The sequence below is a fragment of the Heteronotia binoei genome, chromosome 1 (assembly GCF_032191835.1).
Source record: "Heteronotia binoei isolate CCM8104 ecotype False Entrance Well chromosome 1, APGP_CSIRO_Hbin_v1, whole genome shotgun sequence".
NCBI lineage: Eukaryota > Metazoa > Chordata > Lepidosauria > Squamata > Gekkonidae > Heteronotia > Heteronotia binoei.
In genome coordinates this window covers 66,197,782-66,215,508 of record NC_083223.1, presented here as the reverse complement: position 1 = coordinate 66,215,508, position 17,727 = coordinate 66,197,782, and the positions used below count along the sequence as shown (strand labels likewise).

At 38.9% G+C, this 17,727-nt stretch overlaps 1 protein-coding gene across 1 annotated transcript in view; it reads left to right on the top strand.

Annotated features, from left to right (window-relative positions):
- The window catches only part of LOC132569386 (protein eyes shut homolog), a 631,754-nt gene that overhangs the window by 17,061 nt on the left and 596,966 nt on the right, over positions 1–17,727 (top strand). The window contains exon 3 of the mRNA XM_060235420.1: positions 11,398–11,629. Within this exon, the coding sequence (XP_060091403.1) occupies positions 11,473–11,629 (157 nt within the window). The 5' untranslated portion in view covers positions 11,398–11,472. The remainder of the gene's footprint in view (positions 1–11,397; positions 11,630–17,727) is intronic.

Genomic DNA, 17,727 nt, shown 5'->3' with positions numbered 1-17,727 from the left:
TGAAAACCCAGCTTCTGCCGGGGATCGAACTCAGGTTGAGCCTCCTCAAAATCACAGCCATGCAGCAAACAAAACTGACCCAGCTCTACTCTCTTAGTGCTGCAAAGTGGAAGCAACTGAGTTAGGTTGTAGTATTATAGTGGTATATAATCTGCTCCCATAGAGCAAAATGGGAGCCCTGTGGTTGGTTTCCAGAGCTGTCAATCAAGCTATGGACAACAGCTTTGGGTGTTTCTAGGGCTCTCCGTAAGTCTCCCCCCAGCATTGTGTAAGAATTGACTGAATCGGCACCAGGTTGGCTGAAGAACGATTTGCAAAAATGAACAAAATGAACCACCATGTAAAAATAACAAAATTGTAACATAGTTTGTTTACAAGAAGTGCACATTAGACAAAAGGATTATAAATTTATATGGAATAAGCAATTGGGACTAGAATTTTATACATTGGCTGAACAGAAGAAGAGAGTAATTTTTTATATTAAAAAAGAATTAGACCCGAAATTGGTTTTTAAAGATAAAGATGGAAGATATATAGCAGTGGAAATTACATTGAATGCTAAAAAAACTTTATTGTTGGGACTTTATGCTCCAAATGGTGCAAAGGGCATTTTCTTTAAAAATATTACACAACATCTTGATGAAGTGACCTATGGGCAAATTTTGTTGACGGGGGCTTTAATGGAACAATTCAGAACACAATAGATAGATCTGGGAAGAAAAAAATTGATAAAGAAGGGAAATTGCCAAAGTCTTTTTTTGAGCTGGTTAAACAAGAGAATTTGGAGGATATATGGAAGAAGTTCAATCCTGAAGTATGAGACTATACCTTTTTTTCAGCCAGACATAATTCTTTTTCTAGAAATGACATGTTGTGGGGTACCAAAGATTTGGGACTTATAACAAAGAAGACAGAGATCTTACCCAAAATAGGAGCTGATCATAACCCAATAATGTGGATTACAAAATTGTCTAAAAAGTTGAGAAGATTAAATGAAGATTTACTACAAAATAAAGAAATAGTGACATCTTTAGAAAATGAAACTAAAGCTTATTTCCAAGTCAATGATAGAGAAGATATAGAATTTCAGGTGGTATGGGATGCCTACAAGGCAGTAATGAGAGGAATATTAATAACATTGAATAATAAAGATAAGAGAGCAAAAGATAAACAGATGTTGGACATTCAAAATGAAATTAAGAAAAAAGAAGATGAATTAAGAAAAAGGCCAGGAAAAAAGAAAATTATAAGGGAGATTACAATATTACAAATGCAAATGAGACGTTTGTTAAATAAGGTTGTCCGCTTTCACCATTGTTGTTTATAATGACTCTTGAAATTTTGCTGATGCAAATATTAGACAATAAAAAAATAGAAGGGCTGAAAATTAGAGGATTTACTTATAAATATAGAGTGTTTGCTGATGATATAATGTTTATAGCTGAAAATTCTATACAAGTAATACCTTTGCTGTTAGCCAAGATACAAGAATATGGAGAGTTGGCGGGACTTTATGTTAATAAAGAAAAATCGAAATTTTTATGTAAAAACATGCAAGTAAATGAACAAAAGGAATTGCAGAGACGGACGGGATGTGAAGTTACTTCTAAAGTAAAGTATTTGGGCTTGAAGATAACAATAAGGAATATTGATTTGTTCAAAAATAACTATGAAAAGCTATGGCATAAAATGGATGAAGATATGGTGAAGTGGAATAAACTTAATCTGTCATTGCTGGGCAGAATAGCTGCAATTAAGATGAATATTCTGCTGAGAATAATGTATTTGATTCAAACCATTCCGATTGTGAAAGATAGCAAACAATTTAATAAATGGCAAAGGAAGATTTCAGAATTTGTATGGGCTGGGAAGAAACCAAGGATTAAAATGAAAATTTTAACATGCTAAAGAGAGAGGAGGATTCCAGCTACCAAATTTAAGTCTATATCATGATGCAGTTTGCTTAGTATGGATAAAAGACTGGATGACGCTGTTGAATAAAAAACTTTTAATGTTGGAAGCTCATGGAAACAAATTCGGCTGGCATGCTTATATGTACTATGGGAAGAAAAGGACGGATGTTTTTTTTTCTCACCATTATATCAGAAATAATTTGTTAAATGCATGGATGAAGTACAAGAAATATGGTGATGAGAGAAAGCCATTATGGATAGTGCCAGCAGAAGTAATAAAAATAACAGCTGAAACCAGTGAAGAGAGAGGGTTGTCATACAATCAATTACTAAAAATACAAAGTGGCAAAATAGAATTGAAAACTGCTGAGGAGTTGAATAAAAAATATGATTGGTTTCAAATGCAACAAATAAAAAACCTGGTGGAGAATGATATCAAAACTGAAGGAATAAGACATGAGCAAACAGAAATGGAAAAAGTTCTGCTTGGAGATAATGAAAAATTAATTTCAAAAATATATAAGTTACTGTTAAAATGGTCTATGGAAGATGAGGTAGTAAAATCTCAAATAATTAAGTGGGCAATCAATGTAAATAAAGAAATACAGATGGATACATGGGAGTATCTTTGGAAGAACTCTATGAAATTATCAACATGTCAGAGTATAAAAGAAAATTGTTTTAAGATGATGTATAGGTGGTATATGACTCCTAAAAAATTGGCAAAGATCAAGACAAAGATGTCAGACAGATGTTGTAAATGTAGAAGACATGAAGGCTCTTTTTACCATATGTGGTGGATTTGTGAAAGAGCGAAAAAGTATTGGCAGATGATTCAACAAGAAATTTCAAAGATCTTGGGATATGAATTCAAGAAAGTAGCAGAGACTTTTTTATTGGGATTACAAATGGAAAAATTTCCAAAAGATAGAACTTTGATCTGGTACTTGCTTTCAGCAGCTAGGACATTGTATGCGCAATTACGGAAGCAAGAAAAAATACCAGAAAAAAGGGATTGGATTGTAAAAGTTATAACATGGTGTGAGATGGTCAAACTAACAAGAATCTTAAGAGACTATGATTTGGAAGTGTATGAAAGGAGTGGAAAAAGTTTAGATGTTATGTAGAAGAAGAATGGAATATTGGACAATTTTTTTGATAATGATAATACTAGAAAAAAGTAGAATATGGATATAGGTTGTTATGGTTTAAGGGTACCTTTAAATGTTAGTATTTTAAGTATATAACTTTAGCGGGAGTCAAGTAACGGGGGGAGGGGGGACTAGAAAATAGCATATGGGATAGATAAAAAGAAGGTATTAATGGATATGGTTACCATATGTTATCAATAAAATTGATGGTGTTTACTAGAAAGAAATTTCTAAGATCTTGGGATACGAATTTAACAAAGTTGCAGAGACTTTTCTGTTGGGATCACAAATGGAAAAATTTCCAAAAGAAGATAGAACTTTAATCTGGTACTTGCTCTCAGCTGCTAGGACATTGTATGTGCAGTTGTGGAAGCAAGAAAAAATACCAGAGAAATGGGATTGGATTGTAAGAGTTATGACATGGAGTGAAATGGACAAGTTAACAAGAACCTTAAGAGACTGATTTAGAAGTATTTAAGATGGAGTTGAAAAAGTTCAGAAGATACATAGAAAAAGAGTGGAAAATAAAAGGACATTGGACGATTTTTGATAATGATTAAGCATAAGAGGGAGGAGGATATTAATTTTGGTTCTTATTAATTAAGGGTACCTTTAATAATAATATTTTAAGTATATAACACCTGCGGGGGTCAAGTAAAGGGGGGAGGGGTGGGTAGAAAGTAATATATGGGATAGATTAAAAAGTAGTTATTAATGATGTAAGAAGTTGAAATTTATTACCATATGTTACTAATAAAATTGTTTAAAAAGACAAAATGAACCACAAACCAGCTCAATTTGTGCTTTAACCATCATTCATTTCTTGGTTTGTGCCCATCACTAGTGACTAGCTATCTAGTTAAAGAATGTGGGAATAAGGTAAAGACTGTTCCAAGATCACATAATGTTGTTTGGGCACAACTATGATCCCTATAAAGCTGTGCAAAAATGTGCATGTGTAAAATAACCTTGATAATGTGGCTTAAACACAAAGGGTAAGGTTTTTAAAATATATATAATAATCACTGGCAAATAGAAATGCTCACAGCTCCTGATCGCTCTCTTGAAGAGAGGGAAAAACTAAGACTCCGATCAGGCAGTATGTGAAAGTGATTGAGTAAAATGCTACTAATTTCACTCTACTGCACTGTTTGAATATGCAAAAAGGAACTCAATAAATAGACTAGCTGCTCACTGCAAAATCATTTGTCTGTGACATGTGAACAGAACATGAGCCAAACTGCCTGGTGTTAAAGTATCCCTAGCCTTTTCTGTACCAGACTGGCAAAGCAGTAGATGTGTGTGTGTGTGAGTGAGTGCCTTGAATAACAGCTGTCAGGCCTTGATTAACAGCCTAATGGTCATTTACTGGACAAGGCTCTCCTTCTTGAGCTGCTGTTGCCCTGAAGTGTGATGAGATTAAGGTGCAGTCCTACTCCATTTACCATGTCTCATTATTTTGAGGTGCTAAAGGACACACACTCTGATTCTTAACCTCATGTGACTGACAGATAGAAGTTGGTCCTTTACTGGAACGCAGAGTAAGCAAAAACAGAAGTCAAAATGGAAGGTTGATGGTAATAATTTATAGATGATTTTAAAGCCTGGGAGATTGAAACATTCCTAAACTAGTTTCTAAATATAACCATTCTTCAGAAGTCTTTTGGAATCTTGAAGAGGACTCCATTTTTATTCCAGCATAAAATTTGTAAATTAAAACTCATTCCGTCAGATGCAATAAGTGGATCATCAATTATTTTTGGGGGGGGTGGTGGTGGTGTTTAATTTGTTTATGGTATTTGCATGCTACTTTTCTCCCTGAAGTGACTCCAAGTGTCTCACAAAAAAAGTACCAAACAATTTACCAATTTGAACAAACAGTACGATCAAACAAAAAAAACGAACTAAAAGGACACATCCCATGCACATCCTGATTGACAAAGCTGCGTAGCATAGGCCTGAAACTGGTAGGGCTGCTAACTCCAGTTTTGTAAATTCCTAGCAACTTGAGTGCAGTGCTTAGGGAGGGTGAAGTTTAAGATGTGATACCAGAGCCAGAGCCAGTGTGCTTACCATAGGTGCTTGCCTAGGGCAGTGAGTCTCGGGTTGCTGAATTGCGTGGCCCCTGAGAGGGTAGAGTCTGCCCCCTCCCTCTTAGGCAATTTTAATCATAAAGGAGGGCCCCAGGAGCAGCCGCTGCCCTCCCTGCCAGTGAAGGTCCAACGGATTAGCTGATTGGTGAGACCATTCACTGGTGCAGAGAGTGCCAGCAGAAGCAGTTGGGCCTCCCCCTCCATTTAAAGAGCCATCTGGTCAGCGAGGTCTTTAAATCACACAGGGAGGTTGTGGCTGCTTCTGCCAGCCCTCCTATGTGATTTGAATCAATGGCAAGGGTGGCTCTCAAGCCTCTGCTGGCAATCCAAACTGTGTGGGAGAGGCAGGCAGTGGCAGAAGCCAGCAGCATGCCTCCCTGCGTGATTTAAAGACCCTGCCAACCAGCTAGTCAGCTGGATCTTTAAACTGAGGGAGAGACAACTTGGCTGCTTCTGTTGGTGTTCCCTGCACCAGTGAAAGATCCTGCCAACCAGCTGATTGGTGGGAACCTTTCACTGATAGGGAGGACAGCAGCTGCTCCTGGAGCCCTCCCACATGATTTAAATCCCTAGCCGGAGAATCTAGCCTACAAAATATGCCATTTTCTTCAAAGGAACTGATCTTTCTAATCCAGAGAGCAGTTGCAATTCTGGTGAAACTCCAGGAGCTCCTGATGATGGTAACCCTGTGGATCTGTGCGCCATGGGCTGAGATCCCTGTGGCCCTGCCATGACTTTAACCACCTGAAAGGAGAGGAACAGAAGAAGAAGAAGAAAAATTGCAGATTTATACCCCGCCCTTCTCTCTGAATCAGAGACTCAGAGCGGCTTACAATCTCCCATATCTTCTCCCCTCACAACAGACATCCTGTGAGGTGGGTGGGGCTGAGGGGGCTCTCACAGCAGCTGCCCTTTCAAGGACAACCTCTGCCAGAGCTATGGCTGACCCAAGGCCATTCCAGCAGGTGCAAGTGGAGGAGTGGGAAATCAAACCCAGTTCTCCCAGATAAGAGTCCACACACTTAACCACTACACCAAACTGGTTCTGAATACAGACTAAGGCCTGTTGCTAGCTTGCTGCCATTGAAATCTTGCACACCCTGTCCCTAACCAGGAAGATGAAAGAAACACATACACACGCACACGCACACACAGTATTAAGGTCAAAGAGCCAGTTCCAAGAAGTAAATGACAGACTATTTCTTCAAACCAAGGGAATTTGTCAACCTCCTCAAATTTTGGGGGAAAGGTTTGGAGGGATGGTGGCTCAGTGATAGAGCATCTGCTTGGTAAGCAGAAGGTCTCCAGGTTCAATCCCTGGCATCTCCAACTAAAAAGGTCCAGGCAAGTAGGCATGAAAAACCTCAGCTTGAGACCTTGGAGAGCCAAGGGTCTGATTCAGTATAAGGCAGCTTCATAGGTTCAAGACTTTCAATATATGTTTTAAATTAAAACCTTCCCCTCAGTTCTTCCCCTTGGTAATAATATATAGCAGGGGTGGCCAACAGTAGCTCTCCTGATGTTTTTTTGCCTACAACACTTCAGCAGTAAAGGCATACAAAAAAAGAAGAAAAGGAAAAGCTTGGCTGAGGAGCTTACACTTAATTACTGAATACAGTTTCAGGTTTGATGTGAAATTCACTTCAGTGTACAGATATTAAACTCTGAATCATCACTGAGCTATTGCTACACAGCCCAATATCTCTCAGGGCCTTATTGACTTCTACCACCTAACCATCAGGGTGGATCCTCTCAGACAGGATTCCAACCACACCAGCCTGCCCTTTCCCATGAGTCAGATTCAAACACATACTAGGTCTGTTTAATTACCTGAGACAGGCTCACAGCTGAGTACTCTGTCCTGTCTAATCCAATGCCATACTAGCAGGCAGAGCTACCCTTTGAGCTGTCTACTCTCTGGTGTCACCTGAGAATAACGGCTTGATGTGTTTCCCTCTAAAATTCAACCTCTCAATCATGTAAGATCATCGGATACTGGAGCCTATGAGCTCACATACTAGGCAGTTTTCCCTTTCAGGGGCAGGGCAGCTTCCTGCCTGTCACATAGAATCACAGAATAGAACCATACAGTTTAAAGGGATCTCCATGGTAATCTAGTCTAACTGCCTGCACAAAGCAGGAAATTTGCAAATACCTCCCCCACATACCCATGCTCTATGCCCAGAAGATGGCAAAAACCCTCCAGGATCCCTGGTCAAACTGGCCTGGAGAAAATAGCTTCCTAACCCCCAAAGTGACAGTGACAAACATAACCTTTATTGGCAAGATCCAAAGGAACTTCAAAATGGGACATACAAACCACAGTAATTTGCAAGCCCAACCAGCATGGGAATACAAGGTTACAAAGGCATTCCCCTACCTGACTCCATTTTTAATTTCTTTCTCATTCACCGCTAGGGTCAGAAATTCTGCAACCTGCTTAGTGATTGAGGGACATTTGTCAGCCAACAAAAACTCTATCCTTTTGCTTGTCACCAAGTTGGGGGTTAAGAGGAGAGGTTTGGTTAGGAGTTGTCAGTGTTGAGAAAGTAACGGGCAGTCTAAAAGAATGTGCCTTATAGAGTCAGGTTCTCTACCACATCTGCACTGTCTCTGTTCTTAAGGGATACCCTTATATCTACCAGAGACCACGGATGGTGGAAATATGTTGAGTCTGGCCAACATAAAAGCTCGGTGTTGATGTGGGCTTATTAGATTTGAGAAGTACTGAGCCATGCAAATTTGGAAAGGGGGAAGGTCCAAGAAGTGGAGTGAGCATGTACCCCTTGCTTCAGCAATTATTAATTGGGAGTCAATATCCAGTATTCTCCTGCGAATCAAGTGAAATATGTAAGTTTCACTGCCGTTTGTCAATGAATCTAAATCAATACCAATTGATTTAATTTTCCCGAGTACTAAATAGAACCATTTAGGGGTAAAAGGGTCTGCAAGTAAAAGAGAAATCAGACTGTTGGGTAAAGGGTGAAAATGAAGCTGGAGCCAGTATTTGATTGTGGTAATCCAGATTCTAGACTCTACTGTGTGGAGACACAATTCAGCACACAGGGTGAAATAATGCACCGAGTTGGGAATACCCAGGATGTGGCATAAAAAATAAGCTGTGGTTTTTTCGGTGTTTTTGCTGAAACATTGGAACCACACAGGGATCCCATAAAGTAGCTGAGAGAGTAGTGTGGTGCAAAAGATTTACAAAGTGGCTGGGACAAATTGATTGCCTTTTTGATAATGGAAACGAGTTAACACCGGTATCTTGTTCTTGGCCATAAGAAGGGCTTCATCACAATGCATGCACCATTTCAAATTATAATGGAAAAGAACTCCCAAATATCTAAAAGATTTAACTTGGTCAATGCATCTGCCATTAGTGGCAATGAGCATTTCCCCAGGTGTGTAAGAAGGAGCCATGAGAACTAAGCACTGATACAATCCATCCTGCCCTCCTTCTCATAATCTGCCAAGTTCCCAGAATCAGTATTGCTGTCAGATGGCCACCCAGCCTCTGTTTAAAATTCCTCAAAGGAGAGCCTACCACCTCCTGAGGAAGCCAGTTTCACTGAGGTACCACTCTGTCAGGAAGTTCTTCCTAATGTTTAGCCAAAAAATCTTTTAAAATTTAATTTAATTTAATTTCAATCGAGTGGTTGAAATTGGAGAGTGAAATGCAATCAGGTAAGATTCAAATTCCAAAACAGTACATTTACCAGTTATGCTAAACTGGCTAACACCTACACCAGGGTGTGGAGCCCCAGGTTTTGCTAAAATAACATCTACATTCAGTCAGCTGACCTTATTATTAATAAACTGTTTGAAAAAGTTAAAAAAAATAGTTTGAGTCAGAAATGCTAAAATTTGGATTCTAAGGTGTCATTCCACCAGTACAGCAACAGTTCCTTTGACAGAATGGCTTTCTCATCCACAGAGGAGGGGAACAAAGCTGGAGTCCAGTGGCACCTTTAAGACCAACACAATTTTATTTGGAATGTAAGCTTTTGTGTGTGTGCACACTTCTTCAGATGATTAAATAGGGTACAGTGAGTAGTGCTACATATAGCTGGTAGGCAGTGGTTAAGCATGCTACATGTTAAAAAGTAAATTAGGTGGACAGAAACACCTTTAACAAAAAGATGTTCTCAGTTTAACCCATACTTGAGGAGAAATCAAGCAATTAACAGACTCTATATTTATTGCCTTGGGAAGATGGACTCTCACCATCATTCTCCATTTCTGACATGTTTATTGCCTTTGCTGTTTCCAATTGATGCTGTCCAGACAAAACTTACTATCATTTCAGTTTGTTAATTTCACTACTTTGCTATTGCATTCTAACTGCATTATTTTGCATGCTTAACCACTGCCCACCATCTATATGTAGCACTGCTCCCTGTACCCCATTTCATTGTCTGAGGAAGTGTGCGTGCACACAAAAACTTACATTCTGAATAAAACGTTGTTGATCTTCAAGGTGCCGCTGGAGTCCAGCTTTATTCTGTTGCTTCAGACAAACATGGCTGTCCACCTGGATATATCTACAGAGGAGGGGAGAGAGAATTTTGTCAATTCCTCCCTCCTGGTGGACAATCACTTTGCTCCCAACATTGTTCCTTCATATTCACCAGCTCCCAGCAGCACAGTTTCAGGAGGCCAAAAGGCTATGATGAGAATAGGAAGGAAGGCAAGTTCCCTTCCTCTAGCACTGCTCCATTCATTCTTGTTAAGGATCCAAGTCTTTGTTCAAGCTGGGGAGAGGGGCCATTGTGGAATCTTAGGGTGTGATCACATGAGAGATTTGGCTTGACCTAGCCTCACCTCCCTTCTGAATTTAGTGTGTACAATCACTTGAGCACATCTGTCCCCAAAGTCCCACCCATCCTTATGTTATTTTAGGACTGGCTGGAACTGGATTAAATAGCTACTGGGAACTTCCTGGTAGCAAATCTGTAAAGTGTATGCAGGGCATGTTTCCTGGCTGGCTGAACAGCCAGGGTGTGTGATGCATGTGTCCCATGAGTGCAAGAGCAATCTAAATGTTCCTCTGACATATGTACGGCCTGTGCCTCTCCCGGCAGCAGGGTGGGGGCTGTGTGATTGCACCAGCTTTTTCAAAGCCAGGATACTGCCTCACCATATTCCTAGTGTGATCCCACCCTAAGTGGATTCCAGTTCATCTGTTTCATGCTGGAGATTGAAATGTGTCCTCACCAGCTTCTGAATATTGAAATTTTTAATTTCAGATTGATGTCCATGTATTTTTTTGCAATGGGACAGACCTGCTTTTATGTTTTATTTATGTCCAACAGCTTGAGATCTTTTCTTCATTATACACAACTCTGATTTGTTTTAATGTTGCTAGGTGGAGTCAGGAAGCATATAACCCCTCACTAGAGGGGACAGAATAATATTTTCCTACTTATTTTCACCCATATTTACCAGAATGTTAATGGAATGTTAGGAAATGCTTGTCTCACTTACGGGGAAAAAGCAAAAGCAACATGGAAGAACATATTTTGTATGTTGAAGAAGTAAAATATTTGTATTTTTAAAATAAGGATCTGAAGACTATTTTTCATTATTGTCAGGGAGATCTCTAGAGAACTGTGTATTCAGGTATATATTTTTAAAAATCCTGAGGAGCCATAGTAAAGTCCATACCATAGCTACTTAGACATGCAGCACAATTCCTGCCTTCCCAAGAGGCAACTACAATTTCAGTGTGTTACAACCTGTTATGTAAGGCTGCGGCAGCAGCAGGTACACAAATCAAGTTAAAGTGTGGAAAAAATTGTGTACTTGAAGCCACTACAACATTAAGTAATTACAGTTTCAGAACAACTTTGTGGTTTACATCTTTGTGTATCACTTTGGGTTAATCTCTTATTGAGCAAACTGTGATGCTGAAACTTGAATGACTTGAAGACAGAGCTCTGCCCAGGACATACATGGACTATGGAATAGAACCTTTATTTTAACACTGAGAATTACTGTTAGAACAGACCAGACACCAGAATGTCATGATTGAGTTTCAGCTGAAAAGCCTAGATCATGGCATGAAAGTAATTAGATTAATTTTAGAAAACGCAGGTCGCTCAATTTAAACAGACAGCTTTTTAAATGATCAAATTAAAGCAAGAATTTGAATCATTTAAAGTAAGTCTGAAAATGCAAACAGCCTTCAAGTGGCTTTTAAAAAAAAATAATTAAAAAGAACCCTTCTTTTTTCAGGGACGAAGCTGTGAGCTTAATTACAACGATTGCTTAATACAGGCTTGTCCTGTTGGGTTTCTCTGTGTGGATGGAATGAACAATATCACCTGCTTACCTGTGGTCCCCGAAAGGGACCAAGTCATCACCCAAATGGAAGGAGTGTCTCCTACTGAACTGTTACCTGGAGGCCTCATACCAGCCTGGCCGAGCCTCTCAACTTCCAATGTTTATATTTTGCAGACTTCCCCAGGTAAGACAGTAAGCAGACAATTAATAATAATAATAGCAATAAACCCTGATAGATTCTGCATGAAATCTCATTATTTCAATATGTGTGTTCCCCTCCACCTCCCATTGATCAGGATGTTTACTTCTATTTCCACATTAATTTCTTTCATTCAGTGTCTTTTAAAGTCTAAATTTCACTTTCTTTAAACATCTGTCTTGTCTAAATATGTTCGTGTTTCATTCTGTTGTTAGTTAGATCTCTCAGTGGAACTGAATGGTTTTGCTCTCAGAGACAATATTATTTTTCTAGTTTTCAGATTACCCTTGTGTGGAGAATTGCACTTTTCCATAACTTGTGTTTTTTTTTTTCCTTTTGGACTCAGCTGATGTGTGCCGTTTCATACATTTTGTAATGTGTTTCTGCTCGCACTCTTAGCACAAACCTCTTGTGACTGGAAGGTAAATAATTGTACTTTGCTCATGAGAATCTTGGCTTTCTTTTCATAGCTTATATCTTTCTGGTGTGCATCTCTTCGCCATCCTCTTGATGTTTTTATACATAAGAATGCCTGCACCAAGCTCATCAAGGTTTTGTGCATTTCCTCTCCCTCTCTCTCTTTTTTCTTTCTGCCTCTGATTCAGAATGAAAAAGAATCCACTAATGTGGAAGCCATTAAAAATGGAATATTGTCATAAATTCAGTGGCCTCTTTTGCATGTCACATGCCTAACTGCATTCGTTTAAGTACAGGTCCTCTATACATTGAGCACTCGTATACTGAACTCAGAATGCATGCTTTGTTTTCTCTTTTCATTTTTTAAGCTAAGTAATATTTCTTCTTGATGCAGATAAGCAAATTGAATGCTATCCAATTAGTAAACATAATTATCTTTGTATCTTTTCCAACTCATCGTGTCAGCCCTTCAAAGTTCTCAATGAAACAGATCTGTAATTTATTCTTTTCATATTGATTCTCAGGAACAATTTGATTTAGCAAATTTAATACATCTCTTCATAGCAATAGCTATTTGTTCTGGCTACAGCCCTCACAATGTGAATAATGTGAGGGTTTGCATTTAGCCAGCTCCTGAGGTCACTAAAATCTTTCTTATACTTTTATTAAGAATATGATTTACGAGGTTGTATTTGTCTGCTATATGAAGCTTGGGTGAGAATTAATGGTTTTCAGGTATCAATGCAATTTGCTGCTGATCCAGCTTAGGGCCAAAGTTGTTCATTTTTTATTTTTCTCTAACACCCCCCCCCCTTTCTTTATCCTCAGAAGGTCTCGAAAAGACAGATTTGCTCAGCCATGGGACTCTTGCAACCTCTAGCATGGCTACATTAATGTCCAACATATCATTTGAAGGTGTTGGACTAGGATCATTAACCCCTGATAGCAAGTTTTCTGCAGCTGTCTTGCTGACTTCCTCAACAGACATTCTCACTTCAACGTTATTGGGGCTTGCAGGCCCAGTCGCAACAAGAATAAAGTCTGACATAACACCTGCACTGTGGATGAAGATTAATAGTTCAGTAGATTTAAAACTCGTACTGCTCTCCCAAGAAGGATATGATATGACCTCATTTATCACAAGCTCCTTAATGACAGTTCCTGGTCCCCTTGTGCTAGGTTTGTCAGTAGGGAAACATAAGAATCTTGCTGTATCTGCCACAGACAAGAGTTCAGTAATTAGTAGCTTACCAGGAGCCAACATAGAATTAAATAGCTACTCATTACTCTTTCCAAGATTCTGGCCTACAAGAATTGCAGGAAGTATAGTTTCAATTTCTTCTAGATTGCCTCTAGGGAATGTGAGAGAGCAATCAGCTGTTTTTCCATTATCAATAAGCAAGGACTTGATTTTACCAAAGCCCTCAGCATCATTTGTTTTTCTCCCCAAATCAACTCTTTCAGCAAATGTAGACATCTTTAGTTTATCAGTGATACCAGAAACCAAAAGGCAAACTTCCATTGCCCATGGGTATCTGGATATTAGTGTTACATCCTTCAACCAGGAATTCACAGACCACAAATGGGAATCTGCTGGTTATTTAAGCAAATTAAACCAAATGCATCTAATGAGTTCTGTAACCGACGTGGAACTCTCAAATGAATTGTCAGACCAAATTTTGCGTACCAAAAACTCTACATTTTATGAGACATTCTGGATGAATTCAATGATATTAGCTAGCTGGTACACATTAATGAAACCTACTGCTGTTACTTCTAGACATTTGATTGTTTCAGCTTGTGAAATAACATTATCCATGAAGTCCACAGAACTATCTTCCTCATATCCCATTGGACAAAGCAGAGATAATTTTTTCACAGAAGATTATGTTCTTACTAGGTCCTTACAGGAACCAAACACTGGGCCCTTGTGTTCGTATACCAACTGCATCACAACTTTTCCTTTACAAACTATTTCCTTGGACCCATCATTTTCATCTATCACAGCCTCTCAGAAGGCAAACATACATTTGACAAAGAAATTAACTGATGTGGAAGAGGTGACAACAACACATATTCTACATCTACTGGACTATTCATCCCTTGATCCAAATAAGGAAATACCTCAGCTGAAGATTCAGGACAAAACTTTTCATCCAAGTGGTACTTTTCAAAAACAAAATGACACTCATATTCTGTCTCATCCTGAGGAGTCCACTTCACAAATAAAGGTCAGTTCAGAATGGTATCTTGATTTGCATCTTGAGTATAGAGGCATTTCACAGACAGATTCAGTGGCTGATTTTCTTGACAGGCATTTATTATCAGCATTTTCAGTTGACATGACATCCTCTTCAGTATTAGCTGACCAGCCACTCCCTTCAGAAATGCATTTTGCTAAAACTTCATTGCCACAGCATTCACAGTTTCCTGACAAATATTATGTTGTAAGTTCTGCCATAAACATGGCAGGCAGTGAGTTGCAGAAACACTTGAAGTGGACACATGGCATTGATGAACCTGAGGAAGATCTCACAGCAAGTATAAGCATCTCTTTATCACAGGCATACAGGTTGTCAACAGCGGTTTCCACTATTATTCCCTACCAGCTTGCATTTTCTGGTGAGTTTTTGACTTATGTTAACTTTATGCTTTGGCACTGGAAGATTTATGGATTGATTGAAATGTGTGTATAATGTATTATAGAGGTGATATATCTAGTCATGTTTATCCGATAATCAAAATGGAGTTTTAATAACCAGTAGATGGTGTATCTGCTGTTTTGCCTGCTACAGATCATTGTTCTTTAAGCCCTGACACTTATCCTAGTTTTCACAATAACCAGATGAGGAGGCAAATATGTGGGTGGACTTCAGGTCACAGGGGGTAGGGATTATATATACTCCTCCAATCAAAAACATTGGTGTGGCAAGGAGAAGATTCTATGCTACTTTTTTAAAAAAAATGTATATGGATTCCACCCCTCCCCCCCATGGAAACACACTCCATAGTATAATTTCCCCAACTTCAGGCAAGAAAAAAACAGTGATGCTCCATTGACCAAGTGTAATTATTTCTCAGGAATCTGTATTAATCTGGTTGACTCATTGATTCTGCACATCAAATGACTATCATTACAAACAAATAATAGATCCATGGTGGAGTCATGCATTCCAAAGACATGCATCCCTTTCTTGGTTTGTTTTAGGAAGTGACGGATTTGTGTATATGCTGCTCTATTTTCAGTTTAATCTGGAAAAGATTCAAAAGTGGATCTGTAAATTTGCCTTTCTGGCCCTGAAATCTGAACTGGAAGCTTGCTCAGTCGGCCAGATGGCAGCAAAACTAAGTGTGGTATTAGAATGTTTTAAAAAAATTAAAAAAAATCTCCCTGTTTGTCTTTATCTAGAATATAATAAAATATGGACCTTTTCTTTATTTTAATGTATAATCCCTTCATCTAAATTAGATTCTAGATAAAAATATGTTCTTGTAAATGAAATGTTGTATATATGCTTGTAAATATTTTCCAGATGTATAGCCTGCTATTAGTTTCCATTTTGGTGTGCTCCATTTCCCCCTCCCAAGCAAAGGTGGGGCGGGGGGGGGGGGTGGAATGGAGAAATGTCTTCACCCTGTTCCTTTTGTTGTAAAAAAGAATTTCCTCTATGGCAGTGGATGGATTTCCACTTCTAATTTTTCAGATACCTGCAATGTATTTAAAACAGTCCTGGAAGAATTTTAGAAGGGATATTATAGATACAGTGAGACTTTGGCTTTTTAATGCTGTTTTATCATATGGCATTTGTGTGAGCTGCTTTCACTGGCAGTGATATCCAGCTTATTATGACTTTAAGCCTTGTCTTTATCAGTGCTGCCAGACATGTCATTATTTTTCATCCTCTGGTATTTAATTTTGTTTGAAGGAGCCATGACCTTGTGCTGCTTTTCAAATGAACCTTGTTACCTATGCCAGTTGGTGTTTAAATGCATTAATTGCTGAGATGAACAGGCTGCATTGGCCTGCCTGAGCACCCTCTCTCTCTTAGGCTAGCTCTGGCTTCTAGATTTCAGCTCTGTATGCTAGGTTATGACCCAAATGCGGCAGGTTTACAGACCTCACTTGGAGTAGTCAACCTCCTCTGTGATATAGTGAGCAGCTGCCATGACAATGAACAAAGCACCAGGCTAGCATGCTTTTACTTTGATTTAGGGATGAACTGCTGCCCCAGAAGTCTTTTTGATGGGCTGTAACTTTGAAGCACATATCACACTTCCATTGCTTCCCTCTCAGTCTCTTTCAGTTGTACAGAGGAAACAAATTGGGAAAAAATAATATCTTGCTGACTTTCTTGCTATCTATCGTCATTACAAAAAACAAACAAAAACTGATTTATTGCATAGTTTATTTACTAATTTGGAATCTTCTATTTTACTTGTATTGAAAATCCTTTCCTACTTAGTATCTTTCCAATACACAGGTTTATTCAGAATCCAAAGGAAGATCAGGAAAATCAGGAAGATCATTTATAGCTCCATGATTTTCATGTAGCTGACCTTTGTTTTAACACCATGTTCTTGATCAATTTGCTGTCCACTTGGAGAAATTAGGTTGCAGTGTCACTCATGAAAACATTTTGTTTGGTCACAGTGCATGCATCTTAAATATTTGTCTCTATCTGTAAGTTATATAAAAGTCAAAATAAACAGTTGAATCATTATTTGGTAGCACTTGATACACAGATGAGGATCCATCAGACTTTGCTGTGGCTGTTTAACTATCTAAAATCCCTCAAGGATCAAAAGGCTTTCCAGCATTATAAGGAATAAAACATGTCATAGAACATTAGCAAACAGAGTAACAGACTCACAGTAACAAAATAAATCAACCTATTCTATTATTAATAACTGTTGGTATGCAGTATATGGCTGTCTTGATCAAGAGATACCCCATTCAAAGAGGGCAGTACAGCTCGTTGTTGCAAGTTCCTATGGCACTCAACACATAGGTAAACTGCAGAAAAGATCTCATGCATGGTGTAGATCATGGTGATTAAACCAGAGTCCATAGCAGTCTTGCTGACCAATCACAGAGATGTGTGCCATAAACATCCCCATGGTAGGCATATGGAGATAACCACCATCTGTTCTTATTCATCCCAGTAACTTGTGCATTTGTTTCTGACCACAAACATACACACACACACACTTGTGATGCATACTGATCCAGGTGAGTGTACAACACAAAGATCCTTCCCCTCTACTTGTAGGAGCATATCTCTGTAAAACTGAGGAGCATGGACAACTGGGAAGCATAGCTGTTAACCCAGTTTCAGTTTCACTTTCTGCAACTTCTAGAAAGAAGGCATTGAGCTACAAGCTGTGCAAGTGGACTGGAGCTAAAGCTGGTCATAAGAACATAAGAGAAGCCATGTTAGATCATGTCAATGGCTCATTCAGTTCAACACTCTGTCACACAGTGGCCAAAAAAACTGGCACCATCAGGAGGTCCACCAGTGGGGCCAGGACACTAGAAGCCCTCTCACAGTTGCCTCCCCCCAAACTCCAAGAATACAGAGCATCACTTGCCCCAGACAGAGAGTTCCATCTATACCCTGTGGCTTATAGCCACTGATAGACCTCTGCTCCATATGTTTATATAATCA